The following is a 19,828-nucleotide window of genomic DNA, read 5'->3' on the forward strand; positions in this document are numbered from 1 at the left end:
TTATATTATACATTTGTATTCATGCAATCAGTTCAACAATTCTAAACATGTTGTTCATGGAACACCATGTTGTGACGTAGATGTTGTAACTGACTACATGTTTGTTGATTTTTAGTTTACTACATCATTTGAAAACACAAACTGTGTACAATTTTTTTGATGAATAGACCAGTAGAAATTCTCAACAATTATCTAAAATAAACAGTTTTTACACTGATTTGCATTGCAAGTAAAGTAGAGTTTTTTTAATAATACGTTAGTGTTAAGTAGAAATTTCTCCTTCAGAATGGTTGGAGAATGAAATCCATTCTTTTGTGCCAAATGCTTCCAACAACCTTTTTATTGTACCCATGCAAAAAACATTGCATCTCCAGAATAGAAACTTAACCAAAGAAGAAATGGAAATTTATGTTTGTATGTTTGGAGTCTATTTATAATTAAATATTGAGACTTTATAAAGAATAAGTCAGTATCTGCACAAATGCAAATCCATGTTTTTGCATGACAGCAGCACTTTGTAAGCTCACGCTGTGTGACTAAAACTGCATACAATAATTGAATTACTTGGACCTGCAGACACATTCATTAGCACTCTAAATGTCATCTAGTGTATATTTCCCAGTAGAGGACCACTTCAGCTCCTATAATGACCCTCCAACAGCGGGCCAGAGCTGTTCTGTAAGTGAATGGAGAGAATTTATGTCGTTGGATCTTACACAAGACCTGCTGCGAGCAGGATTCACGCAGGTCTCAGATTTCATGGAAAGGGGTTGTTGGGATTTATTAGATATAAATTATAACAGGCACAATTTAACCACGCTCGTGTTCCAAGCTTGTTAATGAAGATGTGCTCTGTCAATCTGTCAGCCACTTTTTAAAGCAGGAAGATAACTTTTGTCATTTGTCCAGGTACTGTTTCAGGCTCTGAAATAGAACTTTCTTGTTGACTGAAGGCCTCGGAGCACAGCGCAGTGTGGCAACCACAGGATATGGCCAGTTTAAATGGGCAATATCCTGTATTTTTCTTGTATTCTGTTTTCCCTGAGGTAAATTTTCGCAGTTTGTGTGGGTTAAGGTGCTTTTTTAGACTGATGTGTGTAAATGATCTTGTTGGGGATCTCTGTTCTAGTGTAAATAAGTGGGGCTTAATTGTTGTAGGTGAAATAGGTGAATATATGTGTCTTTGTTTGTGGTCTGGCCTAGTTGAGGCAATATTGATTACTCTTAAAACATTTATTCACAAGGAGTGACCTCCTCCATTCAGCTAAGGAGAGGTAACTTTATTCTTAGTTTGGCTAATCTTTCATGTGTGATACAAAGAAAAGCGAAAACTTAAAGTTTTGCAGTTATTTAGAAACTATAAATGCAGTCATAGTGCACCCTTTATGTTAGCTTGTTAACTGTATATATATATTTATATATCTAAGGTTTGTAAGGTAATGAAAAACCTGGAAAAGTAATGGAATTTGAAAATAGCAATTTCTAGGACTAGATCATTTTTGGTAAAAAAAATAAAAATACACAGAAAGTTTTGGAAAGTCATTGAAGTTTGGTCTACAAATCTTTGTGCTTCAGTTTATCGATGGAGGAAATAACAATAACAAATACATCAGCACAGAGTTAATTCAGTAATTAAGCCCTATACAATGGCGCTTTCAGGATCTGACACACATTTTATTATTAAAGATTGTGTGTCATCATTTTATCTGATTCATTTTAGACCAACTGTAATTAATATTGTAAATGATTTTTGGATTTATTGTCCATGTCTGCCCTGATGTTTTAAAAATTGTATGGTCATGAAAATTTGCCTTGAAGGCATGGAAAAGTCATGAAAAAATCATGGAATTTTTTTTTGGTTAAAACATGTATGAACCCTGTATATCTTAATAGTAGCAATATCAACAGCATGCCAATACTGCAGCTTTATCAGCTGTCTGTTGGTCTTGCCTAGCTTTGCTACAGTGCTGTTAGCATCACTACCACAGTGTTAGCATCACTACTATACTGGTTGCTGGTCTCAATCGACATTGCTACTGTGTTCTTAACATTGCTGTCAAAGGGTTAGTCTTACTTAACACTTAAAAGAGCGGTGTTAGGCTTGCAACAGCAAGCACCATCAGGGCCCTATGTATGGAGGCAATGCCGTACCGTACAATGGTACATGCAGTATAAATAGATGCCTTTTTTATAGCACAGCCACAGCCTTTTTCAAAATGAACCATTCCAAAAATTATGTGAATGCAGTATGCAAACTGCAGGTAAACATCAGTACATCAGGCCTTTAGTCGTGTTGCATACAACATGCTGCCTCATAAACCCAAAAATGGCCCACTTCATGACTGTAAAAACAAGTGAACGCAGTTTTGGCAACACAGTGACTCCACTACAAAGTTAAAATAGACATGGAAAATGTCTAATTATAGCATTAAACCCTCCATCTGCGTTGGTTAAACTGTAGGGTGGAAAGCAAGCCCAGAAGGACGTGGAACGTGGACACCTTTAAACCCAGGGGACTCTGTGCAAATGTTTAACCTCACTAAAGCACAGTAGAGAGGTAAAGGAGTGTAAGGAATTTGCTACAACCCCGTAGGTATTATGTAACATCCATTAGATAAGGACAGTGCTTTTGCAATGCTTCACGTACATCTGCTGGCCACATGGAGCTTGTGGAAGTGTCACTTGGGGTCGATTACAACAGTAATTTAACTACACATGGTCTGGTTTGGTTTAGTTTCAAGGTTTTTATCAACTTGACAGTTTCATTGTGTTTAAGTGTAGAAGTGGACAAAAGGCAAGAACGTAATGTAACAGGTTCTTGATCATATTTCACTTTTTTTTTAACATTATTTAGTGCTAAATATGTCACAAAAACGATGAATTGCTTATTGGAAGCATATCTAATGCTAGGTGTGGGCTAGAGGGGTATAAAGCTCTTCAGCATTGAGCTGTGGAGCAGTGGAACTGTGTACCTCATTCAGTACTGTTGAGATGAGTTGGGAAGTTGGGGATAAGTTGGTTTGGTGAACATGCACAGGCTTCCTCATCCCAGATAAAATCTACGTCTGCTTTTAGCCATTCCTGAAGCACCTTTGTACCAGATAACCGAATCTGTCTGCTCCAAAGGTGCCCACACACCTGAAAACAGCATTTCTGTCGGCTTCAAATGGCTAGCGTAAACATTTAGTTGCTCCAGAGATAAAAGCATCAGATAACAGCCTCAGTGTCTGTTTTGGTGGGCTAGCATTAGCTTTTACTAGAGGCCGACCGATCGATCGGCCAGCCGATTTAATCGGCCGATTTTTGTTATTTTTTTATCAATCGGCATCGGCCGATTTTCTTATTTGGCCGCGCCGATTTTAATCCGGCACATCTGCGGGCAGCTACTTGGAACGCAGCGCAAGGTTTCAAGAGTGAGCAAGACTTTCAACGGGTAAGGCATCCATTTTTACAATCCAGTGTCCCAAAGTCTATATTTTCTCTCATGATTAGTAATCTGTGTTGTTGCTTCATTTACTGAAAAAGAATAGAATTTCAACTGCATCGGTGTTGTAGCATTTCTCTCCAAACGAAACTATGCTTAGCGTTGATGGCAGGAGTGCATTTGGAATGCGCCCTGACTATGCAAGGCAAGCCCTATCTATAAGCTCTAGTATAAAATAACTGACGTCTCTTCTTCAGAAACGAAAATCTAAGTAAATAAAATCAAATTAACACTTGATATTTTCAGTATTTAAATTATTTTAGACGAAATGAAAAAGGGCAGGACTAAAACTGTTTAAGGATATTCGCAGCATCAGCTGTGCTGAAATAATAATTACTGGTTAGTCAGGATTATTAGAGGACTGTACTTCTCCTTATATATAAACAGTGTTGGGCACGTTACCAGTAAAAGTAACTATCGCGTTACTTTTTATTATTCGCCCGTCAAAAAAAGGAAATCAATTATGCATTTACTATTATTATTAGAAAAATAACAAAAAATAACAAACGAAAATAAACCCAAAATGTTGACAAAAATATAATCTAACGAATTTCAAAAAAATAAAACGAAATTCTCCACACAACCAAAGAAAATTACTAAAACTTGTAATACTGAAAAAAGCGGAAAAACGCGTCTGGGGATGAAATTTAACAAACCAAGCCACACTCAAAAGAAATATGTATATATAAAACAAAATAATGGACAAAAACAACAATTTAATGCCCGTTAAAATGGTATTAATATAACAGCTTCACCAAAAGAGAATAGAGCTTAGATCGTGCCCAAAAAATCCGACGGAGCCCGTGCACATTCTGCCCAAGCCCGAACCATAAACTGTCATTATGAGCCTGACCCGATCCGCCCCATAAACTGTCTGTTTTCGGGCTGATTGAATGAGCGAAATATAATCAGAATTATGTTAATTAACACTGTAACATAGAAGCATAGAACTATTATTTAATTTAAATGATTTTTAAGAACAGCTACACACAATGCTGCAAGTCAAACGCGGAGGCGTTCACGTGCGCCCAGAGCTACGTGATTACAGTTTTCATTTTTATTATAGTTTAATTTTATTTTGTTTTTATTTTTTCTGTTCATTTTAGGGTGGGCTTGCTAGCGCGAGCGCTTTACACAAGAACTAACGGACCACGAGTGCCGCGCGCTCGGCACAACAACTCCCGCTGTACAACTCCACTGTACAACAGCGCTTATAAATAAATTAAACACAAAAATGAGGGTATTCTATCAGTAATTTCAGTTCGTTTTAGTTAGTTTTATTAACACAAAATACAGTTCGAGATAGTTATGTTTTTCCTTTTAATTACCGTTTTTAGATTCAGTTAACACAAATGTTTTTCACTTTCAATTTTCGCTATTTCGTTCGCTTTAGTGAACAATAATAATTGGTTACTTAGCAACATTGTGATTATCACACCAGACCTTTATATAAAATAAAAATAGGAGCCTGATTTCGGGTCGGTCCTCAGGTCAGGTGGGATTCGGGCAGAGAATCTAAGCTCTAAAATAGAAAGCAGCAGCACCACAAAAACCGGAGCAGCTAAAAAGAGCTTAACGTCCTTAATTCGGAACTTGGGTTGTCCACGGCAATCACTGAATTGATTAGAGCACGCAAATCGTCACAATTGTGCCTCACTTCACCACGCCAAACCACAGGCACAGCGGCCAGAAGCTCAAGTTCACCGGACAGAGGAGGGGTTAACCAGGGCAAAGCGAAATAATAAAAAAAAGTTCATAGAGCTGCTAAAGTAACGTGCAGTAACGGGGTGTCGGAAATGGTAACGGCGTTATAGTTACAGTCATAGTAATTAGTTAGATTACTCGTTACTGAAAAAAAGTAACGGCGTTAATAACGCCGTTAGTTTTAACGCCGTTACTCCCAACACTGTATATAAATAAGCTTTATTGTAAACGAATTAATAAAACAAATAGTTTCTAAAATAATGGAGTTAAAATAAAACATCTCTTTTTCCTTCACTACAAACAGACATTAAATCATGCCGCCTCCTGCTGTTCTGCTGTAAAACTCACCCGTTTAAAGCGGTTTGCGCTGTTAGATATTAAATGAAACGATGAGCAGAATTTTCTGTTTTGTCGGGTTCTACTTTAGAACCCCCTCCAGACTTTTCTGATAAAAGCTAATTTTATCCTGAACCTATAAAGTCCGCGCTCTTCAGCTTTCTCAACTCATTTTCCGCTCACGCACCGAACCTCCAGTACAGCTGATGAGACGCGTTTCTCTGGCTAAGGAGCTCATTTGAAGAAGAAAAAAAAACAGATAAAGCTATATTTAAATTACAGCACCTGTCTGTTTTTGCATTATTTATAATTTTATTCTTAATTTAAACGTCACCCATTTTTGTAAAATAATAGCTGCAGCCCTAATGTGAACATTTTATAACATTGTCCTCCCATGTCCATTCGTTTTCAACTGCATGGAGTTGAAGAAGAAATGAGCTTTGCCGTTTTGGAGTAACTATCTAAAGTTGTCACATTATGGAAGTCTTCTTGCACTCTGTTAAACATATTAAAATGAATAATTAATAGACTAACAGACTGCAACAAGTCATACATTTGTTAATTAGTAGGCCCCTACAGTAAATTTTATATAATAGCCAACATAATATTTCTACTATAAACATGAATATATAGTGTATATAGAACATATGTTATATAATGAATAGAATAAAATGTTATGGATAATACAATCTAAATAAAATTAATATTTTTTTTATTAACATATAGTGATATAGTAACATTAAAGTCACTATAAAATGCTAACCTTATTTTCAATAAATTGTGTGAAGTTTACAACTGTTGTGCCTCCTCTTACTAGTATGATTTTAAGCATGCCAAATAAGTATAATACGATAGCATATCGGCCCTAAAAATCGGCAGGTCACATCGGCCATCGGCTGACTCTGACCACTAATGATCGGTATCGGCATCGGCCTTAGAAAAACCCATATCGGTCGGTCTCTAGCTTTTACCCAGAGGAACCCTGTCAGATTACAGCATCTGTCTATTTCAGTTGGTAAGCATTAGCTTTTAGCCTTTCCAGAGGCACCCACACAAGTAAAAAACATTGTTGTCTGCTTCCATTGGCTAGTGTTGCCTTTTAGCTGCTCCAGAGTCACCCTCACTCCAGAACACAGCATCACTGTCCGCACTTTCACTAGATAACAGCATACATGTGTCTGTGCTTGTCAGCTAGCATTAGCTTTTAGCTGTTCTAGAGGCACGCTTATGTCTGAAAACAGCATCACTTTGTATGCATTAGCTCTTAGCTATTCTAGAGGCACTCTCACACCAGAAAACAGCATTACTGTCTGCTCACTTTTACTAGATAACATCATCAATGTCAATTTTGGACAGCTAGCATTAACTTTTATTTATGCTATAAGCTCCCTTGAACCAAATAACAGTATCTGCTAACGTTTGCTTTTAGCTGTTCGGTACCACTTTAAAATAAGACTACCTTTATAAAGGGTTTATAAGTGGTTTACAATTGGTTTATTTATGGTTACTGATTAGGTTGTAAACGCTTAAAAAATAATTAATAATCAGTTATAACACATTCTTTGAAAGCGCAACACCATAGATGGCTGTGGGTTCACTATTTGGCAAACAAGAGGTATTTGTTGCCCTTTCTACGTATGTGTTATAATTGATTATTAATAATTTTAAGGCATTTACAACCTAATTAGTAACCATTTATAAACCCTTTATAAAGGTAGTCTTATTTTAAAGTGGTACCAGCTGTTCTAGAGGCACTCATATCTGATAATGTCATCACTGTCTGCTTTGGTGTGATAGCATTAGCTTTTAGCAATTCCAGAGTCGCAGTCATTTATGTAAACAGCATCAGTGTCTAGTTAGTTAAGCTAGCTCTTGCTTTTAGTCACTTCAGAGACACTTCAACACCCTAAAAACAGCAGTTTTTCTAGCCTTGTTTCCATATTTTAAATAGTTAGCTATACTTTTTAGCCTTTAAAACTCCTAAGCTCCTTTGCTAGTTGTATGTTCATACATTTTGGTGTCGTAAAAATAACAAGCTAAGGCTGTTACTTTGTGGAATGGCTTGTTAAGAGCTTAAGATAATGTCATTTATCGTTTACCACCTCCCCTAATTATTATGTAGTCAATTATCTCGTACAGTGTATTGTAGTCACAAACCCATCAGTCTTGCTAAATGCTGAGGCATATCTTCTTTTTTTCCTCCCATACACTTTTAATGACATAAGATAAGGACCTGAAACGTGAGCGTCACACGTGGATACCTCTGACCTTACTGTTGATATGAGGTCCGAAGGTAACCCTGTTATCTGCTGGGTGATATACTATACGCTGCACTTGGGTCAGCCCCGTGGATCGTAGTGGTGCGATACAGTAACCGCAGATCAAATGCATCAGTGGAGTGTGTTAGGGCGTGAATTGCGCAGATGATAACTGACCTACATCTGCCAGGTCCCTTGATAATTAGAAGTGATGCACTTGGACATTACAAGTAGTCAGCCACTACTGTACAGATACAGTAGTTTTGAATGTTTCAGTAGGTTTTAAAGCTAAAATCGAAGCTAATTTGGAACAGGTGTTTATCTATAAGCACTAAGCACTTGTTGATGTGCTTGTTTACCAGCCAGACGCTGCCCCCGGTGCTCCCTGTTGTCTTAGTCAGTGTGCTGCCCAGTTCTTCCTGCCCTGTTTGATTGTTCTAGATGTCTTTGAGGGGAAGCAAACAGCCCCCAACTCAACAACAGACCCAACAACAGAGAATGACACAGAACTGGCACAATCATTTTTGCAACAAGTCAGAAACTGAATGGCAAGGAAGCAAAGAGAGTGGCCCATTGTTGTTCAGCAACAGGGGGTAACGGTGTGGACAGGTAGTTCAGATTTACAGTCCTGCTGCAGCAGTGACATTTACAGTCAGAATGCGTCGTATGTGGTCTACGTGCCAGAGTGAACCATGGGAGACGGTCCAGTGTGGTGCTACAAGGTAGTGTTGGAACAGAATAGCTTTACAAGCACAACAGATCTGATTCAGATTACGTTTTTTGGAAAAGGATAACGTGACCAAAGTATTTGTGGGCTGTGATGGCAGAGTGTTTTCACTATAGTTGTTGGTGTTAAACCCACCACCAAAATTCTACTTAAACTTTTAGATTATTAGAGATGCACCAAAATGATTTTTTGACTGAAACTGAACAAAATGAAACCTTTTACCAGAGGCCAAATACAGAACACGTTTTTCCACTGGTTTTATCTTTCGTTTTAAAGAAAATATCATTGTTCTGTATAACATATTCAACTTTTTCAGCCAATAATTTGGCTGCCGGATATTCAGTGCATGTTTTTATACCGCTATAACATGATCTTGCTTGTTTTCCGCATAAAAAAAATCTTAGGGCGCTACTAACATTAGTTGCCAGTCCTGAGAGAACTGAATGACAGTGTGGTACACCTTAAGTCTTACTAAAATCTAAACTTGACAGTTTATTTTCTAGGAAACTTGTAACCTTTACTTCAATTTAAAATAGTATTAACATATTTGTTGCAAACAATCACTAGTTTTGTAGATGTTTTTATAATACAGTAGTAATTAGGTTGAATTATAAGGCTACAGTTTTGTTCATTAGTATGACAGATTCTCATCAGTTTTAGTCATAAGTTTAAGATATGAGTACAGATCCTTTTAAAGGCATTGTAGAAACCCAACTGTTCAGTTCTTGGAAGATATTGTTCATTCTTAAGCTTTAAATCTTAAATCATATTTATTTTCAGTTATATCTTATTTACAAAAAATATTAAAAAAAAAAAATCTTTGAAAGATTCAGGGAAGCAATTGTGTTTTTTCTAAATTATCTTTCTAAAGAACCTTTCTGGTGTGGTGGTTTTTAAGACTGTATTAGGCCAAATTAAGGCCTTCTTAAGAACAGATCTTTTACAAAGTGCTCAGGATCATTAATGTATGTTTGATGTGGTTTCTACGATCAAACCTCAACATGCAGATCCTGTCACTGTGGGAAATGTATGCTGTCTGCTGGATACTGGGTGGATTAATCTGGGGATCTTTTGTTGTTGAGAGGGAAAGATGATGTGCTTTGTTAAGGGATTTAGGTCAGAAGCTCCAAAGGCATTGGATTGATCAGATGATTGTCTGAATTGTGGGTAATTCACTCACTGCTGGGGAGTTGTTTTTGTCTTGAAAATGTTTATATAAGTAAATTTACTCAATAGTGTCTATAACACAATGTTCACACAGCTGATGCATCATCTCTGTGGCAGTGTGAAGGCCGAAAAATGACATTAAATTTGTGTTTGTCATGGAACATTTTCATATGTGGTATTGAAATTGATAAATATAATACGTGGCAGTTTTCTCAGTCTGAACATTCAGATTGGAATTCATGCGACTCTTACTTTACAGTCAAACTGAATATTTCTGATAAATGTGCATTGAGGAAAAGGAAAAGTGGTAATAGCAGTGAGGGAGGTTTACGGTGTCAGGTTAGCAAGGTAATAGACCTCATTAATATTTGAGTTGATGTTGTCACCGGTGCCTGTTCAAACTAAATTAGAATGCACGTATCACAACTCCTTATACAGTGAGCTCAAATGCATTTTCAGTGATCAGCTCAGCTTTCAGAGACTGGAACTTCTTGATGGCCCCTGTAATGCTGGAAAAGATGACACAGAAACTTTACGTTGGGGCTTTAAGATAGACTATATTTTTATTTATATTTTTTTGCGATATGAATTTTCATGATACACTTCGAAAGAGCTGCAACAACATTCTGAATAACAGCAAATGTAAATACCATTACCTGTGTTGGAGCTCTTAACACTTTACACTGCAGAATAAGCACATACCTGGACATAACTAGACTGGAGGTAGAGTGAGGCTGAGCAATGCAAAGTGAGTTAAAGAAAGTGAAGCACAGTCCAGAGTGAACATATACATATAACTATTAAAAAGTTTAAAAAGCGTTTTAAAATACTTTACGACCTTTATTTATCATGTTTCACAGCATTATTGGGGTATTTCTTAACTAACAAAAACCTGTTTGTTCTGCTTCCTTTTCAGAGTATTTGTGAACAGAAGTTTGGCGATGGAGAAGATCAAATGCTTTGGTTTTGACATGGATTACACTTTAGCAGGTAAGCCGTCCTAGTGTTTAACCAGCGCGCTTCATTTAGCAGTTCACCAGCGTTTAGGCTACTAAGTGCACTCTCGGCTCTTGTGAGTGTTGGAGGTTCACTGGTGTGTTTTCGTTTGTTAAAATGTGACCAGACCATGTTGCTCTGCTGCTCTAAAGTTTCTGAACTTATTCTGGAGTTGAGGCAACATTCCATGCCTGGTGATCCGGCGGCAGCACAGATACTCAGAATCTCAGGGTAAACATACAGTAGAATTCCGGGGTATTTTTAGATGTTCCTCACCGGCTTCAGGAATTTGGAAAAGACAAGCCATGTCCACCAGAGCACTGGTTGTGTTTTATTTGCCCTTCAGCTCCACAAAAATAAAGTGGTTTTCCAAGGGTCTTTTATTGAAGGCAGCGGCAATTAGTGGCACCATGATAAGGAACTGAATGCTTTAATAGAAGTTTAGAGATCAAATAGTGTTTCCTTGTTGTTAATGCCATTGATTGGTGCAGTTATATTTGTTTTATATATATATATATATATATATATATATATATATATATATATATATATATATATATATATATATATATATTATAGCTCTGGAATAAATTAAGAGAACACTTCAGTTTCTGAATCAATTTATAGTAATATGTTTAAGTAAAATAAACATTGTTGTTTTATTCTATAAACTACGGGCAACATTTCTCCAAAATTTCAAATAAAGAAAGCTTTCAGACCTCAAAATGCAAAGAAAACAAGTTTATATTCATAAAGTTTTAAGAGTTTAGTTTAGAAATTAATATTTGGTGGAATAACCCTGGTTTTTAATCAGTTTTCATGCACCTTGGCATGTTCTCCTCCACCAGTCTTACACACTGCTTTTGGATAACTTTATGCCACTCTTTTTTCCCAGAGGTGTATATGTTTGCTTCTATACAGTTATTATAGTTGGTTATTCTGTTCTGTCATTAATATTATTTTTATCTTAATTGTTATGCGATTAATTCTATCTACATTGAATAGTTTAATATTTGTAATAAATCTAGGCTTACATTGAATATTTTTCAACTGAAATTATTTATCCGAAAATGGCAAAAAACCAAACACCAAATAAGTTATGTCAAACACACATTAAATTAAATGTGATTTTGTTTTTATCCCTTTTTTTGACAGTTTCTGTGTCAGGTGTCTGTGGCAGGTATTTCAGCTCTAATCTACAGCAGTATTGAGCTATACTCATTTACTTGTTGTTCTTTTCATCCCTTATTCCTTCAAATTAATAGAATCCATTTTCAACAACACCTAGTAACTAATTGGAGCACACCTGGAACCACTAATCCAGTAAACTTACTGGTTCACTATGGCAACCTCCTAGTAACAGCTTATCAACCACTCGTTTTTTTATAGAAACCACATAGCAATGCATTATCAATCAACAGGTATTCCATAGAAACACATAATCAAAAACTATATTAAAGCAACACCTTAGCAACCACTTAGCTGCCACTTTATTTTAGGAAATACACTTTTCTAGTTGATTTGTGTCGTTTGATGCACAGGTAATTTTTCAATAAGAAAAGGCTGAATTTGACAGGCGTTTCTTGACACTAAAGAATCTTTTTAAGTCTTGTAATGTTATAAGAAAATATAAGCTTTTATGCTATATGCTTTATGCTTAAAATTCCAAAGCCTAGTTTTATATTCCTCATTTTTAAAGGGTCACCCACATCAGTCAATTAGTCTGCTGTAATTTATTGCTTTGTCTTATTTATGTCTTTTGGGTCAGACTGGAACCCGACACCAGAGCAGGTTTTTGGTTTGTAGGCCACAGCACGGATCTGCTGCATAGGGTTTCTGCCGTCCCCTCAGTCTACTTGCTTTAAGTGCTGCGTCTCAGTGATTCAGCTGCTACCAGCGTCTCGTCCCTAAATCCAGACTGCTCGCTTTAGGAAAGCGGATCAGCCTCTGGTGACACACCGCAATTGATGGCCCGCTGGAGGTGGTGCAGCCCGCGCTGTCAGTAGGGCGGTTCCACTCCAGGCTGGGGTACGATTTTGCGGGCGCTCAGCTGTCGACATCCACAGCTTTATTGCCGGCTGTAACCAAGTACTAATGTTTACAAGACTGAGGCCTATCAGGTTGTCCTGCCCTGTTATCGAGTTCAACCCACAAACTTCACCAGCTTCTCAAAGATCACTGCCTCTGCTGCTCTAAGCTGTATTAGAATATATCATGCTAATCGTTTTAGCTGCCATGCTTGTTTACAGATGTAGGCCTGTCATGATGATTACCTTATTAATTTCCTCACAATTTTTTGCTGATTTTTGATACTAGGAGCAGGCAATTTGGCCCTAAAATAATATCACAATATTTCAAGCTATTTTTGAAAATAAAAATATGCTTAGGAATGACAAACACTGTTTTTTTCAGTAATTTTAAGAATATACCATTACAACAAAATACATGTTAAATTTTTTGTATAACTATTTTTAGTAAATTAAAACATTAAGTAGAAAAAAAAATGTGTAAACTAAGATACTTATTTTTTTAAGTTATTAAGATTCTTATTTTGCATAAAATAATAGTAAGGTTACAGATTAAATAATGAAACAGAAAAATAAATAAATATAATATAAACAAACATACAAAAATAGGCTTGAATATTCTCATTAAATTGCAAAACAATGTTTTGAAAAAAAAAGGTTTCATGTAAATATTCACAAATTCCTCCCCAGTTAAAATTATTTGACAACTATGCAACAAAACAGACCATTAAAAATGTTTAGTTTTTAAGACATCACAAAAAATATTGTTTTTTGTAGCAGCTTAAAGTCTTTCAGTTCATGCTGTTGGGATTTTTCACCACACTTCTGTAGGGCGGGGTAATTCATGGCCTCCATGCTTTACAGTTGGCAAGGTTTTCCTTAGATGTCGCATTGGTTTCTGATGAAGTTGCAGTTAAAGAGGTTGCAGCCTATGAGAAAATGTTTGCACCAGTAACACTGTACACTGAAAAAAAGTTCATTAAACATCTTTTTGCCAGTTACAGTATATGTGAGTTTAGATTTCTCAGTCTTTCAGGTCTCAGGTTGACCTCCACAGTTCCCCTGAACTGCATTTCTTAAATTACATTCTACACTGTAGAAACCGTAAATTTGGCCTTACCCTGCCTTGTGGCCATCAGATATTCTTCCCTTATCTCTCATCTTTTATCTATTGAAGGTTGGTTAGAGGAGCTAGTGGTTGCTAAGTGTTATCACTAGGTTTGAAGGAATACTAAGAATTTATAAAGCTTGGAAATCTGAACCATTGGACAGTTGTTAATTACAACTGATGGCCTTGATTTTGCTAATCAAGGTCTGAAAACTTGTTAATGGCAGCTTAGACCTCATTGTTGTGAGCGTTGGTTGTCATTTCTTACTGCTCTCAAATAAATAAATACGTTCTCTTCAAAAAGAGACAATATAAGGCCCACTTCCAGATGTATAATCCACAAATATTTATATGTTTTGTCTGAATTTTGCCCTTATATTCACAAAAAGAAGATCACTGTAAATCAAGCTTTTTAAAACACACTCTAAAGTGGATATTTAACATCTCTATTTTTAGTGTTTTCATGTGGACAGAGCTTAAAAAAAAATGCTGAAGTAGCAATGCGTGCATGTTTTTGGCTGTATCTTAAATACCCCCTTCCTGCTTATATATACAGCTCTGGAAAAAAATAAGAGACCACTTCAGTTTCTGAATCAGTTTCTCTGATTTTGCTATTTATAGGTTTAGGTTTGAGTAAAATGAACATTGTCGTTTTATTCTATAAACTACAAACAATCCAAATTTCAAATAAAAATATTGTCATTTAGAGCATTTATTTGCATAAAATGAGAAATGGCTGAAATAACAAAAAAGATGCAGAGCTTTCAGACCTCAGATAATGCAAATAAAATAAGTTCATATTCATAAAGTTTTAAGAGTTCAGAAATCAATATTTGGTGGAATAACCCAGGTTTTTAATCACGGTTTTCATGCATCTTGGCATGGTCTCCTCCACCAGTCTTACACACTGCTTTTGGATAACTTTATGCCACTCCTGGTGCAACAATTCAAGCAGTTCAGTTTGGTTTGATGGCTTGTGATCTTCCATCTTCCTCTTAATTATATTCCAAAGGTTTTTATTTTGGTAAAATGAAGGGAACTCATCATTTTTAAGTAGTCTCTTAAGAGCTGTATACTATATTTAGATGTAGAATCTTTAATAGCCTGTATATTAAATACGTATAGTATTTAAAGTACATATAGTACAGTACTTAAACAGTAATTGTAATAAGTGTAATTTGGGATTAAACATGTGTGGTGTGTTTAAGTCTCTTTTTATGAGGTACTATTAACTCATACAAGGCTAAAAGTTTTGTATCTGCATAGATGGAATTAAATTCAAAACAGAGGGAGGGAAATCTCCAAATAATACATTTTTATCCACCCCTCCTCTGTCATGTTTATGAAATTGCTCCCTGTACGAAAAATAATCCTCTTTGTGCATCCTGAAAGCTATTGCTGGCTTCTGTTTCTAAGAAAAGATCAAAGGTCAGGATTCTCTGCCTAAGCTCAGTGTTGACAGCTTTACATCCTGATGGTCCAATAAATAAAAATTTAAACGGGTGACATTTATACTGTATGTTCCTTTTAAAAGCATATAAATACAGGGCTTGCTTATACTGTATAGGCATTATGAAGGTTATTGAACTGGCTTGTTTCCAGACTTCTTATGTAAGCGTCTGTAGAGATGTATAGAGATCTATATTTAGAAGTATCAATGTTTTGTTTTGATTTATGGATGTTGGTTTCATTGCTGTGGCTAAGGTGGCCCTGGCTATCATGGCTAGCATTCCTATTGGCAAACGTACACGCATGCTTGGGAGGTGTAATTATCTGTCAGTGAGGGCATCTGGTTGAAGGAGGAGATAACAGATTCCAAGGGGCCTGGCTTCTGCTCTCGACTCGTGCCATATGAAGTCCTTTTTCTACACTCATGAACGTCCTACAGATTTATTTAGGCCTATTTATTAAGGCAAAGTCCTATTTTTTTTATTTGGAACCCTTATTTTTGAGTGCCATCCTTAGATGTGGTTGACATCCTTTTTGTTAGAAATGGGGCAAACCCTGTATCTTGTCCACGCCTAATTCCTCAGTGATTGGGAGCTATAGTTAGTAGGGTTGCAGGGAAAAATCGCTTTCAGATCGAAGCGCTTTTCTAACATTGAACGATTTAGAATCGATTCTTATTTTATAAAAATGTTTTTTTTTTTTTTTGCGGCTGCAGCTACTGTCGGGCGGAGCTTTTTAACTGACAGTAGCTGAGCTTTTTAACTGACAGTAGCTGAGCTCCGCGCGACAGTAGCTGAGCTCCGCGCGACAGTAGCTGAGCTCCGCGCGACAGTAGCTGAGCTCCGCGCGACAGCAGCAACAGGACAGGGAAAGTTTTTGCTCTTACTGCCCCTCCCTATTAGGCTACAGAGGGGTGTGTAGTGTCGTGTTTGTTGTTGCGCCGCTAAAGTGTGGAGGATGAAGAAAAAGAAATCCAACCGATTTGAAAGGATCGGAAAAACATCAAATCATGACCCCAAGAATCGATTCTGAATCGATTCTGAATCGAATTGAGGGATTCCCAAAGATTCACAGTCCTAATAGTTAGCCATTCGCTAGCTTCTTGTTCAGATTTTCCCATTTCACCTTAAATCATGCAGCAGACCCATGAGCTGGAATAATGTTTACTTCATTGCTTCCTTATTTAAATTTTGCCACTTTTAGTTACTGTGATCTTCTACTAGCAGTTTTTTAATACATGTTAGGAAGAAAGGGGCCTTAATACATTGAAATTTCTATACACTAAGAAAATACAATGGGTATCAGAAACTGTACCTAAGAAAATCCTGTATTATTTGTTGGCTTCTTTGGTCACTTGTGCAGCCATCTTGCCTGTAATTTTTCATAACCCTCTGTTTGGAGGCCATGTCACCCTCACCCCTCTATCCAATTAAGTATGCTAAGTGGTAGAGGCAAGGGTGAATTGGGTTTGGGCCAGCAATCATATAAATGTAAAAAAGGCCTCAATAATGTATTGGTTCTTCAGTATCGAGGTCACATGGGTGTATTGGCCAGATCCCACAGACAAATCGGCGGTATTAAGTAGATCTCCTCGTGCTAAATGTACCTAATATACTAGAAAAATTAATTTTTCTTAATTATTATTTTCTAAAGATTGAGTTGTTTCACAATTTTACGTCACTCATGTACTCTGAAATGGAAATATTCACAGCCTACTGCTTGTACATCAATACTGGCTGAACTGGAAAATTTGACCACAAAGCACCATCATGGTTAAAATTACAGACACAAATAGAAAAATCTTCCAAAACAAACCGTCTCAAAGCCAATAACAAACAATATCACACAAATCTGAAAAGAAGTGATGGAAAAATGAAAAGCTAAGTAGGAGTTAACGAAGTGAAACTACTAAAACCTGTAAAAATGCTGGAAAGCTTCACACTCACATGTTTATATTATTGAAATATCTTTCTTTCTGCTTACTTTCTGCTTTTTGTTTCTTAGTGTTGGAATAATATTTCAAAAATTGCATCAAATTACTGTTAAAGAATAGAAAATAGCTGTTGTCTTTCATACAGTAAAGAAACTCTAGTAGTTTAATTTAAACTGTTTGACTGTATTCAGTAAATCAGTATTGTCTTTCATTTTTTCATGTAAAATCTTTTATACTGTTTCCCAGACCCATTTTAATCCTAACTGAAGGCGGACAAGTATTTAAAATGGTTATTTTTCCTTTGAACCTGAATTGAATTCAAGATTAGTCTTAATGGGATTGATCAATATGACAAAATAGGGTTAAGGTTATAAATCATCTTTTCTTTTCTAAGAACATTGTGAAATATATCGTCAGTGTTTAACGCTTAGCATTTTGTGTACATGTCAGATATTTCAAAAATGTATCATGAAAGTGTCTTTAAATACCTTGACATAATTGTTTAACCTTATCCCCCAGCCCTATTAATTTAATATTATATCTTTCAGATAGTTTAAATCAGATTCTACATTTTCAGACTTTCTCACATCGTTAAAAAAACTTGCACATACTGTATTTCAGGAGATCTAAAACTATTATAAAAATATTTCATTTAATTATAACTGAACTGATTTTTTTTTTTAGAACCTTGAAAAACCTCTTACTTTCTTTAAGTTTTTGAAGGGTAGTGTTTTTCAGTGCTTGCACAGCAATAAAGAAATCTTGATATCTTGTCAGAATGTTTTAAAGATCCCGGATAACTGTCTTCCTGTTGGCGAATTTTTCACTTAGGGGTAGGAAATACAGTTTTAATCAAATTTGTGAAATCTTTGGAATGTCAAACCATAAAACATAATTTTAGGTACTTTAGGCCGGTATTGAAGTGTTGGCAGCATTTCAGACGATCTAACTTCTCTGTTCCAGTATGTGGAAGTAAAACTCGCTCAGTCCGACCCCAGCAGAAAGCTAATATTGGAAAGCGTATCTGGAAAGTGGTTGCCTGGGATTGCTTGCTGTGGCAACACTGTGCTATGCAGAAGTAAGCATGGCCTTTGGCCTTTTACCTTGAATGAGCTGCAGATAAGCTTATAGCAAAGTTTTCCATTACTGGATATGTTGGCTATTTGTACAGAACTAATTTAACTATTGCAACATTGCTTAGTAAATTTCAACTTTGGCCTCGTGAACCAGCTGCTGGATGTTTGTCCAATTTCCAAGAAAGCAATACATAATGTACAGACCACATTAACTCTTCTATATTCTTTATTTACTAATATTTTAATTTACCGAAATTCACTCCTGTATGTGGTAAACCATACATTTAAAACCATATGGTGCCATTTTTGAACTAGGACCCATCCTGAGACATGGCAAATTCACACTGTAGCATCAATCTATTGTCCAATGAGCACTACAGCAACTGCCTGGGACACCACAGCATCATTTAAAAACCTGCATGTTATACAATAGGGCTACAACTAATGATTAATCGAAATTATGTGTCGATTAGTTGGCTATTATTTCTGCAATGTCCCCTATCTTTAATAACATGAGATTTAAAAAACATTTAAATGTCCAGGCGTTGTTTAAACATATGTTTAGTGAGTAAATATGCAATATCTTCTGTTTGGGCACTTTTGAAGACACAGACCAAGTTGAATGTAAATTGTGTGAGTGAGCCATTTACCCATCTCCTATTGCATTTCTGTACTTCATCTCCCAGCACTTTGTGTAATGTGGTACTGTTACAAATGCCTAGTACAGTACAGTCGAGAATTTAATTTAAACTGACATTGTGGATTATATTGACTAAACGTTGCAGCCCTAGTATACAATAGCATCTACCATAGCAACCACTTAACAACTCCACAGCAACCATTTAGCAATACTGTTGCGAGCAGTCAGAAGCTCCAGGTAAACCACCTGCAATATTATAGCATTTTTTTTGTTCATTGAGGGTATTATTTTGTCCCCACAATTATTTTATATATAATGCTTTACCTAAAGCATAGCCAGCGAGGTCAGCTTGACCAACTGCGGGTTGCCAAAGCGGTGAGATGTGATTAGTGGCTGAGAGGAAAAGAGGCTCAAAATAGGTTTCTATGTAGAAGCCCAGAGCTTAAGGGGAGCTGGAGATAGAGGGGGGTTCTGTTGGATAAAAGAATCTGGCCTCAGTTGAAGACTGTAAGGCTTCGTTGGCAGCCTGCCATAGCTCTGCTGGTTGTGGCGGTGTGGGGAAAGAAAACAGGGGGGGTTGCATCTATTCCTCCTGTTCCCCTTTCTTAAGAATGCATACTCACTTGTTTTTTTTAATACATTGTCAGTAAATGTTGGCAATACTAAATAGTAATGGATCAGTGTATGGACCAGACACAGCAGTGCTGCTGGAGTTCTCAAAAACGTCAGTGTCATTCTGTGCCCATTGATAAAGGACTAGAAGATGAGCAACACAAATTGAGCAGCAATAGTTTTAGAGCTGTCTTTGACCTTACAGCAGGGGTGTCCAAACTTTTTTTGTTGGGGGCCAGAAGGAGAAATAATTTTCAGTATATCACTCTGTAATACAACAAATAATGAAATATACCACTTTAAATAATACT

General features: G+C 36.5%; 1 protein-coding gene across 2 annotated transcripts in view; it reads left to right on the plus strand.

The window, feature by feature from the left end:
• nt5c2b (5'-nucleotidase, cytosolic IIb) overlaps window positions 1-19,828 on the plus strand; it is a 51,367-nt gene that overhangs the window by 8,834 nt on the left and 22,705 nt on the right. For both annotated transcript variants that reach the window (XM_022674674.2, XM_022674673.2), the window contains exon 3: window positions 10,593-10,666. In XM_022674674.2, the coding sequence (XP_022530395.2) occupies window positions 10,593-10,666 (74 nt within the window). The remainder of the gene's footprint in view (window positions 1-10,592; window positions 10,667-19,828) is intronic.

The sequence above is a fragment of the Astyanax mexicanus genome, chromosome 21, assembly GCF_023375975.1.
Source record: "Astyanax mexicanus isolate ESR-SI-001 chromosome 21, AstMex3_surface, whole genome shotgun sequence".
NCBI classification, from domain to species: Eukaryota; Metazoa; Chordata; class Actinopteri; order Characiformes; family Acestrorhamphidae; genus Astyanax; species Astyanax mexicanus.